Consider the following 15,915-nt stretch of genomic DNA (forward strand, 5'->3'; position numbering starts at 1 on the left):
CTATACAATGATGTATTGCTTGTCTTTGTTGAATAATACAGAAGACAAAGAGCTTGAAAAATAATCGAATATTGAATCGCAATCGCAATATTTTTGAAAAAAATTGCAATGAGATTATTTTCAGAAGTCGTTCAGCCCTACTCCAAACCATTCGTGGATATGGGTGGTTTGTTCTTCCCCTCTAATACGACCCACAGGAGCGTTTCATAGATTAGCGCCCCTAGCGGTGGCAGAAAATACGCCCTCATATCTAAACCAGAGAAGGTAACCCTGCTATTCCACCGGGTGCGTCTGTGCTGCGTTCCGGTTTTGTTCCGTCCTCCGCCACGCGCCAAACCACACCGGGAGCGTCTCGGAAGTGGAGCGTCTTGCTGCCCGACTAGTACTTACCGAACAATTACTGTGTTTATTAAACTAGTATCTACCTTCCACTCCACTTCCATTCCTGTAATTAAACGCTATGCCTTCTCTTTTCTGGTGTTGTCTTTATAAAAAATACACAATGCAAATGTTCTCTACTGTTGTCTCTCTACATACTACTCTCTACTGTTGTCTCTCTACATACTACTCTCTACTGCTGTCTCTCTACATACTACTCTCTACTGCTGTCTCTCTACATACTACTCTCTACTGTTGTCTCTCTACATACTACTCTCTACTGCTGTCTCTCTACATACTACTCTCTACTGCTGTCTCTCTACATACTACTCTCTACTGCTGTCTCTCTACATACTACTCTCTACTGCTGTCTCTCTACATACTACTCTCTACTGTTGTCTCTCTACATACTACTCTCTACTGTTGTCTTTCTACCGTTATCTCTACTGCATACTACTGTTGTCTCTCTACATACTACTCTCTACTGTTGTCTCTCTACATACTACTCTCTACTGTTGTCTCTCTACATACTACTCTCTACTGTTGTCTCTCTACATACTACTCTCTACTGTTGTCTCTCTACATACTACTCTCTACTGTTGTCTCTCTACATACTACTCTCTACTGTTGTCTCTCTACATACTACTCTCTACTGTTGTCTCTCTACATACTACTCTCTACTGTTGTCTCTCTACATACTACTCTCTACTGTTGTCTCTCTACATACTACTCTCTACTGTTGTCTCTCTACATACTACTCTCTACTGTCTGTCTCTCTACATACTACTCTCTACTGTTGTCTCTCTACATACTACTCTCTACTGTTGTCTCTCTACATACTACTCTCTACTGTTGTCTCTCTACATACTACTCTCTACTGCTGTCTCTCTACATACTACTCTCTACTGTTGTCTCTCTTCATACTACTCTCTACTGTTGTCTCTCTACATACTACTCTCTACTGCTGTCTCTCTTCATACTACTCTCTACTGTTGTCTCTCTACATACTACTCTCTACTGTTGTCTCTCTTAATACTACATCATCAGCGCCGTGTAGCTGCTGCTTTGCCCAGGGCGTTATACACATGCGAGGGTGATTTTTTCGTCGTATCTGACGCTGACAGCCACTGCCCAAGCGTCCGTATTTTAGGAGTTTGGAGTGAGACCGTGTTGGTAATCACTGTTTCAGTGATATCAGCTGTCAGCATTCACACGCATTTTCTGCTGGAAATGCATTGCTTTTAGTTCATATGTAATATTATTTCTTCCACAAGCTGGTGTTATGAAAGCAGCCTGCTGCAGGTTACAGAAGTTGTTTCTTCTTGTTGTATTTGGAGAATGTATCTGCTGATAACAGACTGTCAGCTTTAACAACGTCTGTGTATTTTCGCCTCCAGCTTTTTAATTTACGGCCCATTGAGGAATCTTATCTGCAGCAGTGGGTCGTAAACTAACACCTAGCAGTGACACTTCAAAGCCGGCGCTAGAGGCCGAGGTGTCATAGATTATCACTGGGAGGAGAGGAACATTAACTGAGAGAAAAGAGTGGGAGCTAAATGTTCCTGTGGCGGGGGGAAAAGGCCACGGCGGCCCTGAGGGCGTTTCGAGACGTTTAAACAGGAACACCAGCTTCCACGTCGGGACAGGGGTCGACCAACACCTCCGGACCAGCACTGGAAGAAGTATTCAGATTCTTTACTTCAGTAAAAGTACTAATACCACACTGTAACAATACAATGTTACCAGTGTTGGGAAGGATATTTTCAAAACTTATTCCGTTACAGAATACTGAATACATGCCCAAAAATGTAATTTGTAACGTCTTCCGTTACGTTACTCGATCTGAGTAACGTATTCTGAATACTTTTCAGTTCATGGGCGTCAGTTTGGTGTGAAATGTGCCGGGGACAGAGACGCATTCGGAAGTATATTTCCAGAAGTGCTGGGTACAATGACGCAGTCATGTTTTTTTCTCTTTCGCACAGGTCATGTTATGAAAGACGCTGTCCTGTAGCTTACTAATGAATAAAAACGTGGTTTAATGTACGTAAACAATGATCAATGATCACCACATTTCTCTCTCATATTGCTCCTCATAACCACTGAAAACTGTCAAAAAATCAAACCCAAAGTCCAATTATTATGGCCGTTATCTGACATTAAGCGTCTCTGCTTCACGTTTTCAGCAGGGCAGCGGAGCGGCTGTGGGTTGACTCCCCACGGTTCTCATGGGCTTTATAAGTCTTAACGTGAAAAATCTTAACGTGGTTTAACGTACCTAAACAACGATCAATCGTCACCACGTTTCTGGTTTGATTTTTTGACAGTTTTCAGTGGTTATGAGGAGCGATATGAGAGAGAAATTTGGTAATCATTGTTTATAGGTACAAGCTTTTTCCTCGCCATAGGCGCCAATGAAGAAGACAACGCTAATGTGAGATAACTTCTATAATCGTTGGATTTCGGTTTAGTTCTTTTGACAGGCGTAAGAGTTCATTACAAGATCTGGCCATGAGAAATCTGGTGATGATTGATCGTTGTTCAGGTACATTAAACCACGTTTTCACGTTAAGCAGAATGTCCCGACAGGCAGTGTTGTAGAGAAGCATGCAGCCAGCACAGCAGCAGAGCGGGTGTGTCTGTGTGTGTGTGTGTGTGTGTGTGTGTGTGTGTGTGTGTGTGTGTGTGTGTGTGTGTGTGTGTGTGTGTGTGTGTGTGTGTGTGTGTGTGTGTGTGTGTGTGTGTGTGTGTCTGTCTGTGTGTGTGTCTGTCTGTGTGTGTGTGTGTGTGTGTGTGTGTGTGTGTGTGTGTGTGTGTGTGTGTGTGTGTGTGTGTGTGTGTGTCTGTCTGTGTGTGTGTGTGTGTGTGTCTGTGTGTGTGTGTGTGTGTGTGTGTGTGTGTGTGTGTGTCTGTGTGTGTGTGTGTCTGTGTGTGTGTGTGTGTGTGTGTGTGTGTGTGTGTGTGTGTGTGTGTGTGTGTGTGTGTGTGTGTGTGTGTCTGTGTGTGTGTGTCTGTCTGTGTGTGTGTGTGTGTGTGTGTGTGTGTGTGTGTGTGTGTGTGTGTGTCTGTGTGTGTGTGTGTGTAGTTGGGTTTAGGAAAAGAAGAACGGGACAGTTGGGTTTAGGAAAAGAAGAACGGGACGGTTGGGTTTAGGAAAAGAAGAACGGGACGGTTGGGTTTAGGAAAAGAAGAACCGGGACGGTTGGGTTTAGGAAAAGAGGAACGGGACGGTTGGGTTTAGGAAAAGTGACATGCCTCCTTTTTGCGTCATATCTGACGCTGACAGCCACTGCCCAAGCGTCCGTATTTTACAAGTTGGGAGTGAGAACGGGTTTCCCTCCAGTACAAATAAGATGAATTAAGAGACATAAAACAAGAAGACAGCCATACAATAAAACAATAACATCATCCAAATCAATTGAAAACATGCATGGAGTCAGGAGTCAGGAGGGATGCTGTTAGCGAGCCTGAACGTGCTTTTCTTGTGGGTCGTTTGAAAGGAGGGTGCAACATGTGTTATTGACAACGAATCCTCTCGTTTCACAGCGTTTCATCATCTGATGAATCCATTCAGCGGTGTAAATAAGCCATGTGTGTGTAGCTGGGGGGGGGGCTATGTGCAGCGAGCAGCGTATAGCTGTGTCGTTCCTCTCTGCTCCTTCTCCTTCGTGTTGTTCTCTCCAAGGCGTGAAGTCTCTGCACAACACGGAGAAGAAACGTTTCGTTTTCTCGTTCATTCATTCAACCCTATCTTCGAGAGATCACTGAGGGGCGACCCTCATGTGCAGTGCCCAAAGTCGAGTCAAATTACAAAGACAAACAGCAAAACAACAACACAGAAAAGGATCTGTCATGTTGTTTTGTTAGATGTACTTTATTGCAGATGTACATTAGTCTAAAGGCCGTTACACACCAACCAGACGGCCGACCCTCTGCAGTAAAGCCAGCGGGACTGATCAGTCTCCCCGAGTTGGTCCAAAAAGTGCCTCAGGACACAGAAGAGACGAGACGTAATACGTCTCCATAAAAGCAGGTGGCGCTAATCTGTATGGTTGCCCAAAAAAACGTCATAAGAAGTAAAGAAAGATGATACAACTTTCTGAATTGGAAAAAAAACATTTAGGACAATAAGGATGCAAAGGAAAGTACAATTACGTAAAGCAAGTACATGTAGAAGTTTGCAGGTTGTGGCCGGGTTGGTTCAGTGGGTAGAGCAGGCGCACATATACTGAGAGGTTTACGCCTCGACGCAGAGGTCCAGGGTTTGAATCCGACCTGTGATGATTTTCTTCATGTCTCTTTCTCACCTAGCTGTCCTCTTCATTAAAGGCGGAAAAAAACCCCCAAAACAATCTTAAAAAAAACAGAAATTTGCAGGTTTTAAAGCATGTGCTGTCATTTCTTCCCGGAGTCGGGGGCGCTAACGTTAAAAGCAGTTTTTCCGTGTTCAGAGCGAGCTCGTGGAACAGGACGCACGCAAAAGCCGCTCAGCAGAGCGAGTCTGATAACGTTTCTCTGAGAGACAGAGAAGCTCTCTAAGGTAAGATGGCAGTTTTATAGATAAAGAGATACCAGCGAGTACCCCGTCTCTCTCGGAGAGAAGACCACCCAACACTTTGATATAAAATACAGCGACGTGTGCTACAGACGTGGCCGTTAATTAGTGTTTTGTTGGGAGGACAGCTCGCTGTCACGTCTCTCCCTGAAGTCCCTAATTAATGAAACAAACGGCAGCGAGTGATTAATTACAGCTCAGAGGGACATCCGGCTGGTATTTAACTTGAACTGTGTTTGTGATATTTCCGACCTGAATCGTGTCCCAGTCTGGTTCCACTCGACTGAAACTACAATGAGACATCCTGGTGTGTCAAACAGCAACGTTAACACGCTTCACGGCTGCTTTTTAATCAGTTCCCGTGCACCGAAAGTATCAAAAACTAAAGAACTAAAGGCTTGGTTAGCAACGATTAGCTCCGGTTAATTCCAATATAAGGCCTCATGCACACTGGCTGCGTGGCGTTTCTATGTCTTTGAACACCAAAAACATGTCTGACGCGGCGCTGCTGCTGCTAGCCTTGTCTGTATACATGTACTGTATGTTTCCTACTGATAAAATGAAATAATAGCGTGTTCTTCAACTGTATTTTATCAATATTTTTTTGGGATTACAGCAAAGACAACGTCTGCAGTATTGACGGCAAAATAGGCTCCAGAATATTTCGTTCTGTATTGACAGGTGCAATATATATATATATATATATATATATATATATATATATATATATATATATATATATATATATATATATATATATATATATAGCATGTCATTTATTAAATGTATTCGTGTCAAAATGACATATAAACATCTTTTCCTATTCTATGTTGTCTGGAAACGCTTCCAACGGGCTGGCGTGTCGTGTGAAAAATAGGCGTCGGTTCTATTTCTAGCATGCATGAGTTTTCTGAGACGTGCGTGTCACGCAGGCAGTGTGCACGCTCCAACCTGTTAACATGGGAGCCGAAATAAAAACGGACACGCCGCGCAGCTGACACGCTCACGCGACGCGGCTGACACGCTCACGCCACGCAGCCAGTGTGCAGGAGGCCTAAAGACATGGAGTGGAGCAGACTGCGAGACGGCTAACAACCCAACACATTCTCAATCCCATCGCGTCAAATACGGACCCTTGGTCAGGTGCCTCGGACGTTTGTTATTGACGCTAAAAGTTGCCTTTAGACGGGCTTGGTCGGGACTCTTGCCGTCACTTTTTGACGCTCTGGGTCATGACGTACGTTTAACTGACATGCGGCACAAGCATGGGACGGTTAGGTTTAGGAAACCTACAAACTCAGAAGGGCTGAAAAAGGTGAAACATTTTAAACCAGACACCAATGGGTCTTGTTTCATTACCTGTTCGTTTTCATTTCGCTCAAATCTTACGACAAGATATACATTAAAAATCAACAACAATACTAATGCAGTGGAGGAGATAGCCTTGCCTAAATCCTTCACATTGAACTAACATTGTAGGCTAACAACACAATTAGCTGATCTTACGTTAGCTGACTAGCCGACAAGCTTGCTTTTCATTATGAACGTTAACGTTAAACATGTTAACAACAACATTAGAGTCACTTTGTGACTGGTGTCTGTGAAGCCACGCAACTTCTTCAACATATTTCTTTTGATGGATATATTTGGCTACTATTTGTCCGCAAACTTTAAGCAACAGAGACGATTTCCTGTCCCTGTTTAACGTCAGTCAACCAGTCAATTAAGCTAACGTTAGCTTTGGAGAGATTGTGGGATTTCCCAAACTGAATAAATACATCACATATAAACACAAAAACTGCTATGCCAGCTTAATCGTGCTGTAACTAAGATATCTGCAACAACAAAAAAACATTCACAACATTAACATGTTTAAATCTGCAACCATTACGTTCTCTGGACGGAAAATACTCGTAGTAGTATTACAACTAGTATTAATACGGCGTTATATATGTGCCTCATTCCTGAGCGAGTAATTGTATGTTTTGAGCACAGAGAACTATACAGCAGTACCATACAGCAGCTGTACCAGTATTCTGACCAGCAGGTGTTGACTGAAAAAGACTGTTCCTCTAGGATTTTTGTGTTCTGCTTCTTGCAATCTAATTGGAGACGCACAGCCAATCAGAATTGACCTTTCATTCTCCGATTGGTTGGTTTTGTGGCACACTTGTAACGCTGTGGAAATTTGAGCAAGCGTGTCTAGAGTTGAGCATGCACAGAGTGAAGAGGTTGCGAGCAGAGAAAGACGTGCAAATACATTTATTGAGCACGGAATAGGTTTTTGTTTGCTCAAACGAAATTATTTTTTGCGAGTGTTCATTTCTGTTCAAAATGCAATGTAATGTGCTTGCAAAATATTGTTCTCTGAGCTTAAAACATACAATTACTCGCTCAGGAATGAGCAGAGGTGGGGACTCGAGTCTGAGACTCAGTCTCGAGTCGCACTTAAGTCGCACAAACAGCTGACTTCAGACTTGACTCGGACTCGACCCAAAAGACTTCAGACTCGAGCTTCGAGACTCGTCAGCAACCTGTTTTAATGCAATTATAGCTTTTTTAAATCTAAATGTATTAATGTATTTCTATGGGGAAACGTATGACGAGCCTCATGTCCCCTGCCCTTTGCCATAATGTGCAACATAACGCATGTGTTATGCCTTATGTGTGCGCACTCACATATAACAAATGCATTGACGATGGCGACACCAAGTCCTCAGTATAACAGTGGCATCTCAAAATGCACCCAGATAGGTCAGTCACTCGCTGATCGCGAGACGTTACATTTAGCATAGGCTACATCATCACAGGTAACAAGCTAACCATCGCAAAATGACTTGTGAACATCTCTGCTAATTGATTCATGTTTGTCATCTTTGTAATCTTCAGGTTCTTCTCTGGCGAGTCTGTTGAGTTTAATCGACTCTCCTCTGCAGTTTTTCTCTCGTGGCTGAGAGGAGGCAGACAGCCCATCTCAAGAGCTTTTCAGTCCTCCGAATGACGGAGGTTTGGTGTGTAAACACTGGCCGGTTTGTGGCGAGCGCTGAAAGAGCAGCAGGCAGCGTCTGGCCGCCCGTAAGGGATTAGTAAACACAGTTAACACTTCCCCCGGTGCCAAACACAATCCTGCGCCCTCACTGTGTGTGGCTCTTTGAGCGGGTTGCTGGGAGACGGAGACTGTTACCCTAAAAATGTCAAGTCTGTGAACGCTCCTCTCCTCCTGAGCTTTGTGACCACACACACACACACACACACACACACACAGACAGACAGAAACACACAAAGACACGCACACACACACACACACACACACACACAGACAGAAACACACAAAGACACGCACACACACACACACACACACGCATGCACACAGTGACACACACGCGCACACACAGACTTACACACACGAACACACACTCACACAGAGTAAAACAAATGAGGTTTAAAGAGGAGAACTCGGCCTCTCCTGCTGTTATTGACATTCCTTCTCTGAGAAGAAGATTTAAAAAACCTTCCAACAGAACAAACGTGTCCAGTGTGAGCTGTAAAACACCAGCCTGTTCTCATCAACCGCACCTTCCAAAAGCTACGAAGTTAAGCACTGTAATTCATATGATTCATATGATGTTTGTTCTTTGCTGTATGCACCACAGTGACTGCTGCTGTATAAGAGCGCAGCTGATTATGAAAATCTGCCATAAACTGCTAGAAACCTGCCGAAAACTCTGGGATAAACTACAGAAAACTCTGCCAGAAACTCTGGGATAAACTACAGAAAACTCTGGGATAAACTACAGAAAACTCTGACAGAAACTCTGGGATAAACTACAGAAAACTCTGGGATAAACTACAGAAAACTCTGGGATAAACTACAGAAAACTCTGCCAGAAACTCTGGGATAAACTACAGAAAACTCTGGGATAAACTACAGAAAACTCTGCCAGAAACTCTGGGTAAACTACAGAAAACTCTGGGATAAACTACAGAAAACTCTGCCAGAAACTCTGGGATAAACTACAGAAAACTCTGGGATAAACTACAGAAAACTCTGGGTAAACTACAGAAAACTCTGCCAGAAACTCTGGGATAAACTACAGAAAACTCTGCCAGAAACTCTGGGATAAACTACAGAAAACACTGCCAGAAACTCTGGGTAAACTACAGAAAACTCTGCCAGAAACTCTGGGATAAACTACAGAAAACTCTGCCAGAAAACACTGCCAGAAACTCTGGGATAAACTACAGAAAACTCTGCCAGAAACTCTGGGGTAAACTACAGAAAACTCTGCCAGAAACTCTGGGATAAACTACAGAAAACACTGCCAGAAACTCTGGGTAAACTACAGAAAACTCTGCCAGAAACTCTGGGTAAACTACAGAAAACTCTGCCAGAAACTCTGGGATAAACTACAGAAAACTCTGCCAGAAACTCTGGGTAAACTACAGAAAACTCTGCGAGAAACTCTGGGGTAAACTACAGAAAACTCTGCCAGAAACTCTGGGGTAAACTACAGAAAACTCTGCCAGAAACTCTGGGATAAACTACAGAAAACTCTGTAGAAAACTATGTAAACTCTGCAGGAAAATGCATAAAATGTCTTTCCTTTCTTCATTTTTGCATGAAAAATGATTTTGATGATTAATGGATTTTTAAAAGAGTTGGAGGTTGTTTTTGTCGTTGCAGCCGAACTCTTTAGCTTTGATCCAAAACTCTTTCATTTATACTTAAAAAAATAATAATTATTGTTCCCCAGTGGGGAAATCACAATTTCCACTCTTGTTTTGTTAGAAATCCCTACACACAGGCCTGAAATACACACACACACATGCTCAGAACCTATTCATGCACTAATGGAGAGATGTCAGAGTGGACTCCCAACCCAACTCTCTACGGACCCTAAATGCTTCGAGCTGTTTATCCCGCAGGAAGAACTCCTGATAGCGAGACATTTTGGGAGATGATTTGATACGACATATATACAATATAAATAAGTCGTTCTCTATTTAACTCTTATTTTGAATTGAACGCTTTGAGTTTTAATGGAACAAAAGATCCTTTTAAAAAAAGGAAATGTCAGTCAGAATTTGGTGAAATGGACCTTTTTCACAGCAGACATGTTGACTTATAGTAGGAAAAGCACAGCTGAGATTAATAACCTTAACGATGGCTCAGTTCCATCAAGTGTCCCAGTGAGCTATTTCAGTGAGTCAGCATGCCCCCACATCATCACATACCCTTCACCATACCCCCCCCCCATCATCACATACCCTTCACCATACCCCCCATCATCACATACCCTTCACCATACCTAGAGATTAACATGGGGTACTTTCCATAAAATCATCTCTCAATGCAAATCAAACCAGCTATTAGGCTAACTGATATACAACCATGTTAATCTCTAGGTATGGTGAAGGGTATGTGATGATGGGGGGGTATGGTGAAGGGTATGTGATGATGTGGGGGTATGGTGAAGGGTATGTGATGATGTGGGGGTATGGTGAAGGGTATGTGATGATGTGGGGGTATGGTGAAGGGTATGTGATGATGTGGGGGTATGGTGAAGGGTATGTGATGATGTGGGGGGTATGGTGAAGGGTATGTGATGATGTGGGGGTATGGTGAAGGGTATGTGATGATGTGGGGGTATGGTGAAGGGTATGTGATGATGTGGGGGTATGGTGAAGGGTATGTGATGATGGGGGGGGGGGGATGGTGAAGGGTATGAGGACCGCTGTAGAAGAAGAAAGTCTCCAAAATGTTGGAATGAAATATGAAAGCTTCCAGCTGTTCTTCCCGCAGAAACACAGCTCCTGAAAATGAGACATTTTGGAGATACAAGATGTTTTTAAAGGGCCAAAAACCTTAATAATCTCATAATGAATGTATAATCTAAATATACTTTGTAACTTATAACTCCAGCTGTCAGATTATTGGAGTAAAATTCTATTTTTCTGATGAAATGTATGCCTAAAAGATCTCTCCAAACTCCAAAATGTACTAAAAACACAACATTTAAAACTGGAAATGGACTGTGTGTGTGTGTGTGTGTGTGTGTGTGTGTGTGTGTGTGTGTGTGTGTGTGTGTGTGTGTGTGTGTGTGTGTGTGTGTGTGTGTGTGTGTGTGAATAAAAAAGCCTCTTCACTTCTTTTTTTTTGGTGTATTTTCCCCCAGGAAGGTTTCTTTTAATGGATCTGGATGAACAGACAAAGCGCAGGGAATAAAAAAGCCCGTTCATGCTTTTTTTCTCTTCACTTTTGTTTTGCTCTCAGCCCCCCAAAAAACCGTACAAACACTGAATTATTTGGACTTCTTTTCAGACAGCAGAAGCATGCAGCGGTACAAATAACACATTTCAACACCACAGCGCTGTAAAAAAAAAAAAATAAATAAATAAAAAAACAAAAAAAAAAAAAAAACACCTTTAAATTGATCTCTACCGGATAAAAAAAACATCTATTTCTTTTTCTTTTTCAAAGTGCATCAGAGACAGCCGATAGATGGGTGCATTCATGGTCAAATATCTATAAATATATGATTCTCAAGTCTTATGTCATCTTCTCATCTCTGCGATTGTTCATATCCATTATTAAAGAGAAGAAACATTTTAAAATAAGAAAAACACTGTGTGTGTGTGTGTGTGTGTGTGTGTGTGTGTGTGTGTGTGTGTGTGTGTGTGTGCGTGCGTGTGTGTGTGTGTGTGTGTGTGTGTGTTACATTACATTACATGCATGTGTGATTTATTTGGTTTGTTTGCATTTTCGCGAAGGTTTTCCTCTCCATTTTTTCTGCGTTTTACGTTTTGGATCCTGCGAGTGAGAGAAATGAACTTCCTTTTTGGGAGGGGGGGGGGGGCTCGAACTTTTGTTCCGGCGGCAGAAGCAGAGCTGAGAGGCTGAAGTGAAGTGGAACAAATGTTAAAGAGTCATTAATCTGAGAGTTTCCTTTCAGCCGGAGAAGAAAAGGCTGCAAACAATACACACACACACACACACACACACACACACACATGCACGCACGCACACACACACACACACACACACACACACACACGCACGCACACACACACAAAAAGATTGGGGTAATTTGTCTCGACACGATCCGACCGTGAAACACTGAAGGAATGTGCAAGAAAACAAACTCAACATCCCCCGAACATCTCGATCTAGCTTCTTTTTTTTTTCGTGGTTTAACCCTCCCGTTGTCCTTGGGTCAAATTCTGGGAGTTTTATTCCATTTTATAGCGTTTAAAAACAAAAGTAAGGATAAAAGAACGTTGAAAAGGTGACAGAGATGTCAGAAAAAGCTTCCAAAAAAAACGTCAAACAAAGGCCGCACAAAACACTGCAGAAACATGGGAGAACGTAACAAAAAACACTGAAAAACGTGACAAAGATCTTAGAAAAACGTGACAAAGATCTTAGAAAAACGTGACAAAAACGTTTGCTACAAAAGCTACAAAAAGTGTCAAAAAATATACGACGAAAACGTTGAAAGAAATGTTTTAATGTTAAATATTGACCCAGAAAAACAAGGTGTTGCTTGTTGGTTGACGGAGAGACAACACGGGGGTTAAAAGCAAAAAAAACGAGTTGAATGAACTTGTTGTTGTTGTTGTTGTTGTTGTTGTTGTTTTAACGGAGGTCGAAGGTCAACTTGTGAAATGATTTGGGGAACATGTCGAGGCTTCAGGGTGTCGATGGATGAATGTCTTTGTGTTCAGATGTCTTGGAGATGAAACTATTCTTTGGAGTTGAATGGACTCGTCATTTCTCCACTGAACGGAAACAGCTAATTAATATAATAATGAAATCTTTCTAGTTTCTGGTTCGGAAGTCAAACTGATTCTCAGGGAAGATTTGGGAACGCAAATGAGACATTTTGGAGATACGCAGCGTTGTTGATGAGTCCAAGAAAACAAACATAATAATCTTATGATTATCTTAATATACTTTGCTACGTGTTTGAGCTCTCAGATTAAAGGTAAAAAAAAACAAAAGGATCCTAATAATGACACACTGTGTGTGTGTGTGTGTGTGTGTGTGTGTGTGTGTGTGTGTGTGTGTGTGTGTGTGTGTGTGTGTGTGTGTGTGTGTGTGTGTGTGTGTGTGTGTGTGTGTGTGTGTGTGTGTGTGTGTGTGTGTGTGTGTGTGTGTGTGTGTGTCTCTGTCTGTGTGTGTGTGTGTGTGTGTGTGTGTGTGTGTGTGTGTGTGTGTGTGTGTGTGTGTGTGTGTGTGTGTGTGTGTGTGTGTGTGTGTGTGTGTGTGTGTGTGTGTGTGTGTGTGTGTGTGTGTGCAGAAGTCAAGCTGCATCGCAACATAATACTGTCATGACGGATGTATAATGTAAATATACTTTGTCACAAGTGTTTCCAGCTCTCAGATTAAAGAGAAAAACGCGCAACAGGTCTGAAATATGAACACACGTTTCTTATTTTCTCTCTTTTTAGATCCAAAAAAACAAACTTCATCTTTTGGCTTTTCTGATTCTAAAATAAAAACTAATTCACGGGGGAAAACTCATTTGTGTTTTGCAGAAAATATATCTGATTGTTTTTGGAGTAACGTGAAGGTCAGACGTCATGACTTACACTATGATACCATTACACCTTTCTGCATTTTTTGCACACCGCTCCTTTCCTTCTGTATTTTCTGTAGTATGTACGTGTGTGCGTGGATGTCATATATCATATGTGTGTGCCTATATGTATGTATGATGTGTATAAGCTATTGGACACCTTCATTTCCTTCTATCTCTATCCATGTATGACGGAGAAACATGTTCAGGCTTCAGCTTTCCGTGGAGGAATTTCTTTTCTTTTCAGAAATACAAAATAAAATCCCAAAAACACATTCGCTCACTTTTCTGTTTCCCGGGGAGATGAAAAGATAAAAAATAAAAATAAATCTTTTAGTTCCTGATTCTAAGCTCATTTATGTTTTTACATACATAGGCTACTGTATTTCAGACGACATGTTCAGGTTTTGATGGATGCAAAACAGAAGTATCCTAATAATTAAAACGCATCCTTTGTTTCCTGGAGTTATTTTCTCTTTTTTAAAGATAAATAAATACGAAAACAGATGACCATATTTTATAGTTTTTTTTTCATTCTGAAATAAAACCGATTCACAGGAACAACCGAAAATATATTGAAATATGTTTGTAGTTTCCTTATAGTCAGAGGACATAGAGATGAACATGTTCAGGTTTCAAGGTGTGATGGATGACTTTTCTTTTCTTTTCTGAAATAAAAACAAACAAACAAACAAACAAGAAAACTAAAATATTAACGCACAATCCACTTTGTGTCCTGGAGATGAAACGCTGCATTCGAGTTGAATAAATTCCCTTTTTTTTTTTTTAAATAGTTTTCATTATATATATATATTTTTTTTTTTAAAAAAGCCAAGAAAGTCAGCTTCTCGTCAGTGCACCGGCACCGCGGACTGCAGCGCCGCGGAGGCCGAGGCAGAGAGCGCCTCTCCGGGCGCCGCGGGGCTGCTCTGTCCGGTGGCTGTCTGCGGGGATGTGGGGCTCAGAGACTGGGGAGAGTTCGCCAGGAAGGCCGGGATGTGTGTGTGCAGCCCCGGCGGAAGACCCGGCATGGAGGCGGGGGTGGCTTTAATTGGCACGGGGATGGCGGGAAGTGTCTGCCCACCATGACACAGCGACTTGAGCGGCATGTACGCGGAGTACTCCGCCGCGCTGTCCATCATCCCGGAGCCGTACATGTGCGGCCAGGCCGGGGGCAGCTGGCTGTGCAGCGGCGGGTATCCCGCGGAGGAAAAGGCCGCCAAGCTGCCCGGCATCTTGTACTCTCTGGCGATGATGTTCTCTATGGCGAAAGGGTGTTTGAAGCCAGACGGCTGCGACACGGAGCTGTATCCGCCCGGCATGTGCGGAAGCGGCAGGTGCCCGGCGGAGGCCGCGGCGTGCAGCGCGCTGAGCCGCAGCTTGGCCTGCTGCTGCTGCTGCTGTTGCTGCAGGAAGAGAGCCGCGTCCTGCGTCTTTGTGGCAGCCAGCGGGTCTGTCACCTGCATGCCACCTACTTTAAATCGCTTCCGGCGTCGCAGGAAACTCCCGTTCTCAAACATGTCTCCGCAGCTCGGGTGCAGAGCCCAGAAGCTGCCCTTCCCGGGCTGGTCCGGTCTGCGCGGGATCTTTATGAAGCAGTCGTTGAAGGAGAGGTTGTGCCGCAGGGAGTTCTGCCAGCGCTGCGTGTTCTCCCGGTAGTACGGGAACCGGTCCATGATGAACTTGTAGATGTCGCTGAGGGGGAGCATCTTCTCCGGGCAGCTCTGGATGGCCATGGCCGTGAGGGAGATGTAGGAGTAGGGAGGCTTCTGGTCGCTGTACGTGTTCCTCCCCGGCCGAGGCATTTTATTCTGCTGAACAGGTGTGTGCAGAAACTCTTCCACCCCCTCCGCTCAAGTTTAGCGGTCTGTGAAGTTAAATGTGGCCGAGAAAAGTGGCTGCGGTTCCCGGTAGGCTACAGAGGAACGTGAGGGGACGGTGTTTCCAGCTGCTGTTGCAGGTAAGTTTCCCCGACACAAAGTGACTGTCATGCAGCGACCACGAACTTTAGACACCAAAAGGATTGACTAATGAGAGGCAACACTTGTGCAAGAATGTCTTTTAAGTTTTTTTTCGACATAAAGTGTTTAAAAATGTCTAAACGTTTAGACACCAAAACAGCTAGTTAGTTAAGATTGAAGGTTCTCAGTCATCTGGGTAGTTCAGAACTGAACTACTCTTGCATGAGAGGCGACATGTGTGCAAACATGTCCTGCAAGTCCAGTTATCACAGAATAGTAGTTAAGATCAAAAAAGAGAAACAAGGAGAATTGTGAGCACAAGAGTTCAGTCTGCAGGGAGCAGAAAACACTCGCTGCACTTTTTCCACTTCTTTCTTTTGCAAACTTTGTCCAAAACAGTTCCAACTCCTCAAAACGCCGCGCAGAAGCTTATTGCCTGGTA

At 43.2% G+C, this 15,915-nt stretch overlaps 1 protein-coding gene across 1 annotated transcript; it reads right to left on the reverse strand.

Moving 5' to 3' along the window:
- Positions 1-14,363: 14,363 nt before the first annotated feature.
- On the reverse strand, positions 14,364-15,320 carry LOC144521440 (forkhead box protein B1-like). The gene has a single exon (XM_078255994.1). It carries the CDS (start codon positions 15,315-15,317, stop codon positions 14,364-14,366), a length of 954 nt encoding a protein of 317 aa, XP_078112120.1. The 5' UTR covers positions 15,318-15,320.
- Positions 15,321-15,915: the final 595 nt, after the last annotated feature.

The sequence above is a fragment of the Sander vitreus genome, chromosome 1 (genome assembly GCF_031162955.1).
Source record: "Sander vitreus isolate 19-12246 chromosome 1, sanVit1, whole genome shotgun sequence".
NCBI lineage: Eukaryota > Metazoa > Chordata > Actinopteri > Perciformes > Percidae > Sander > Sander vitreus.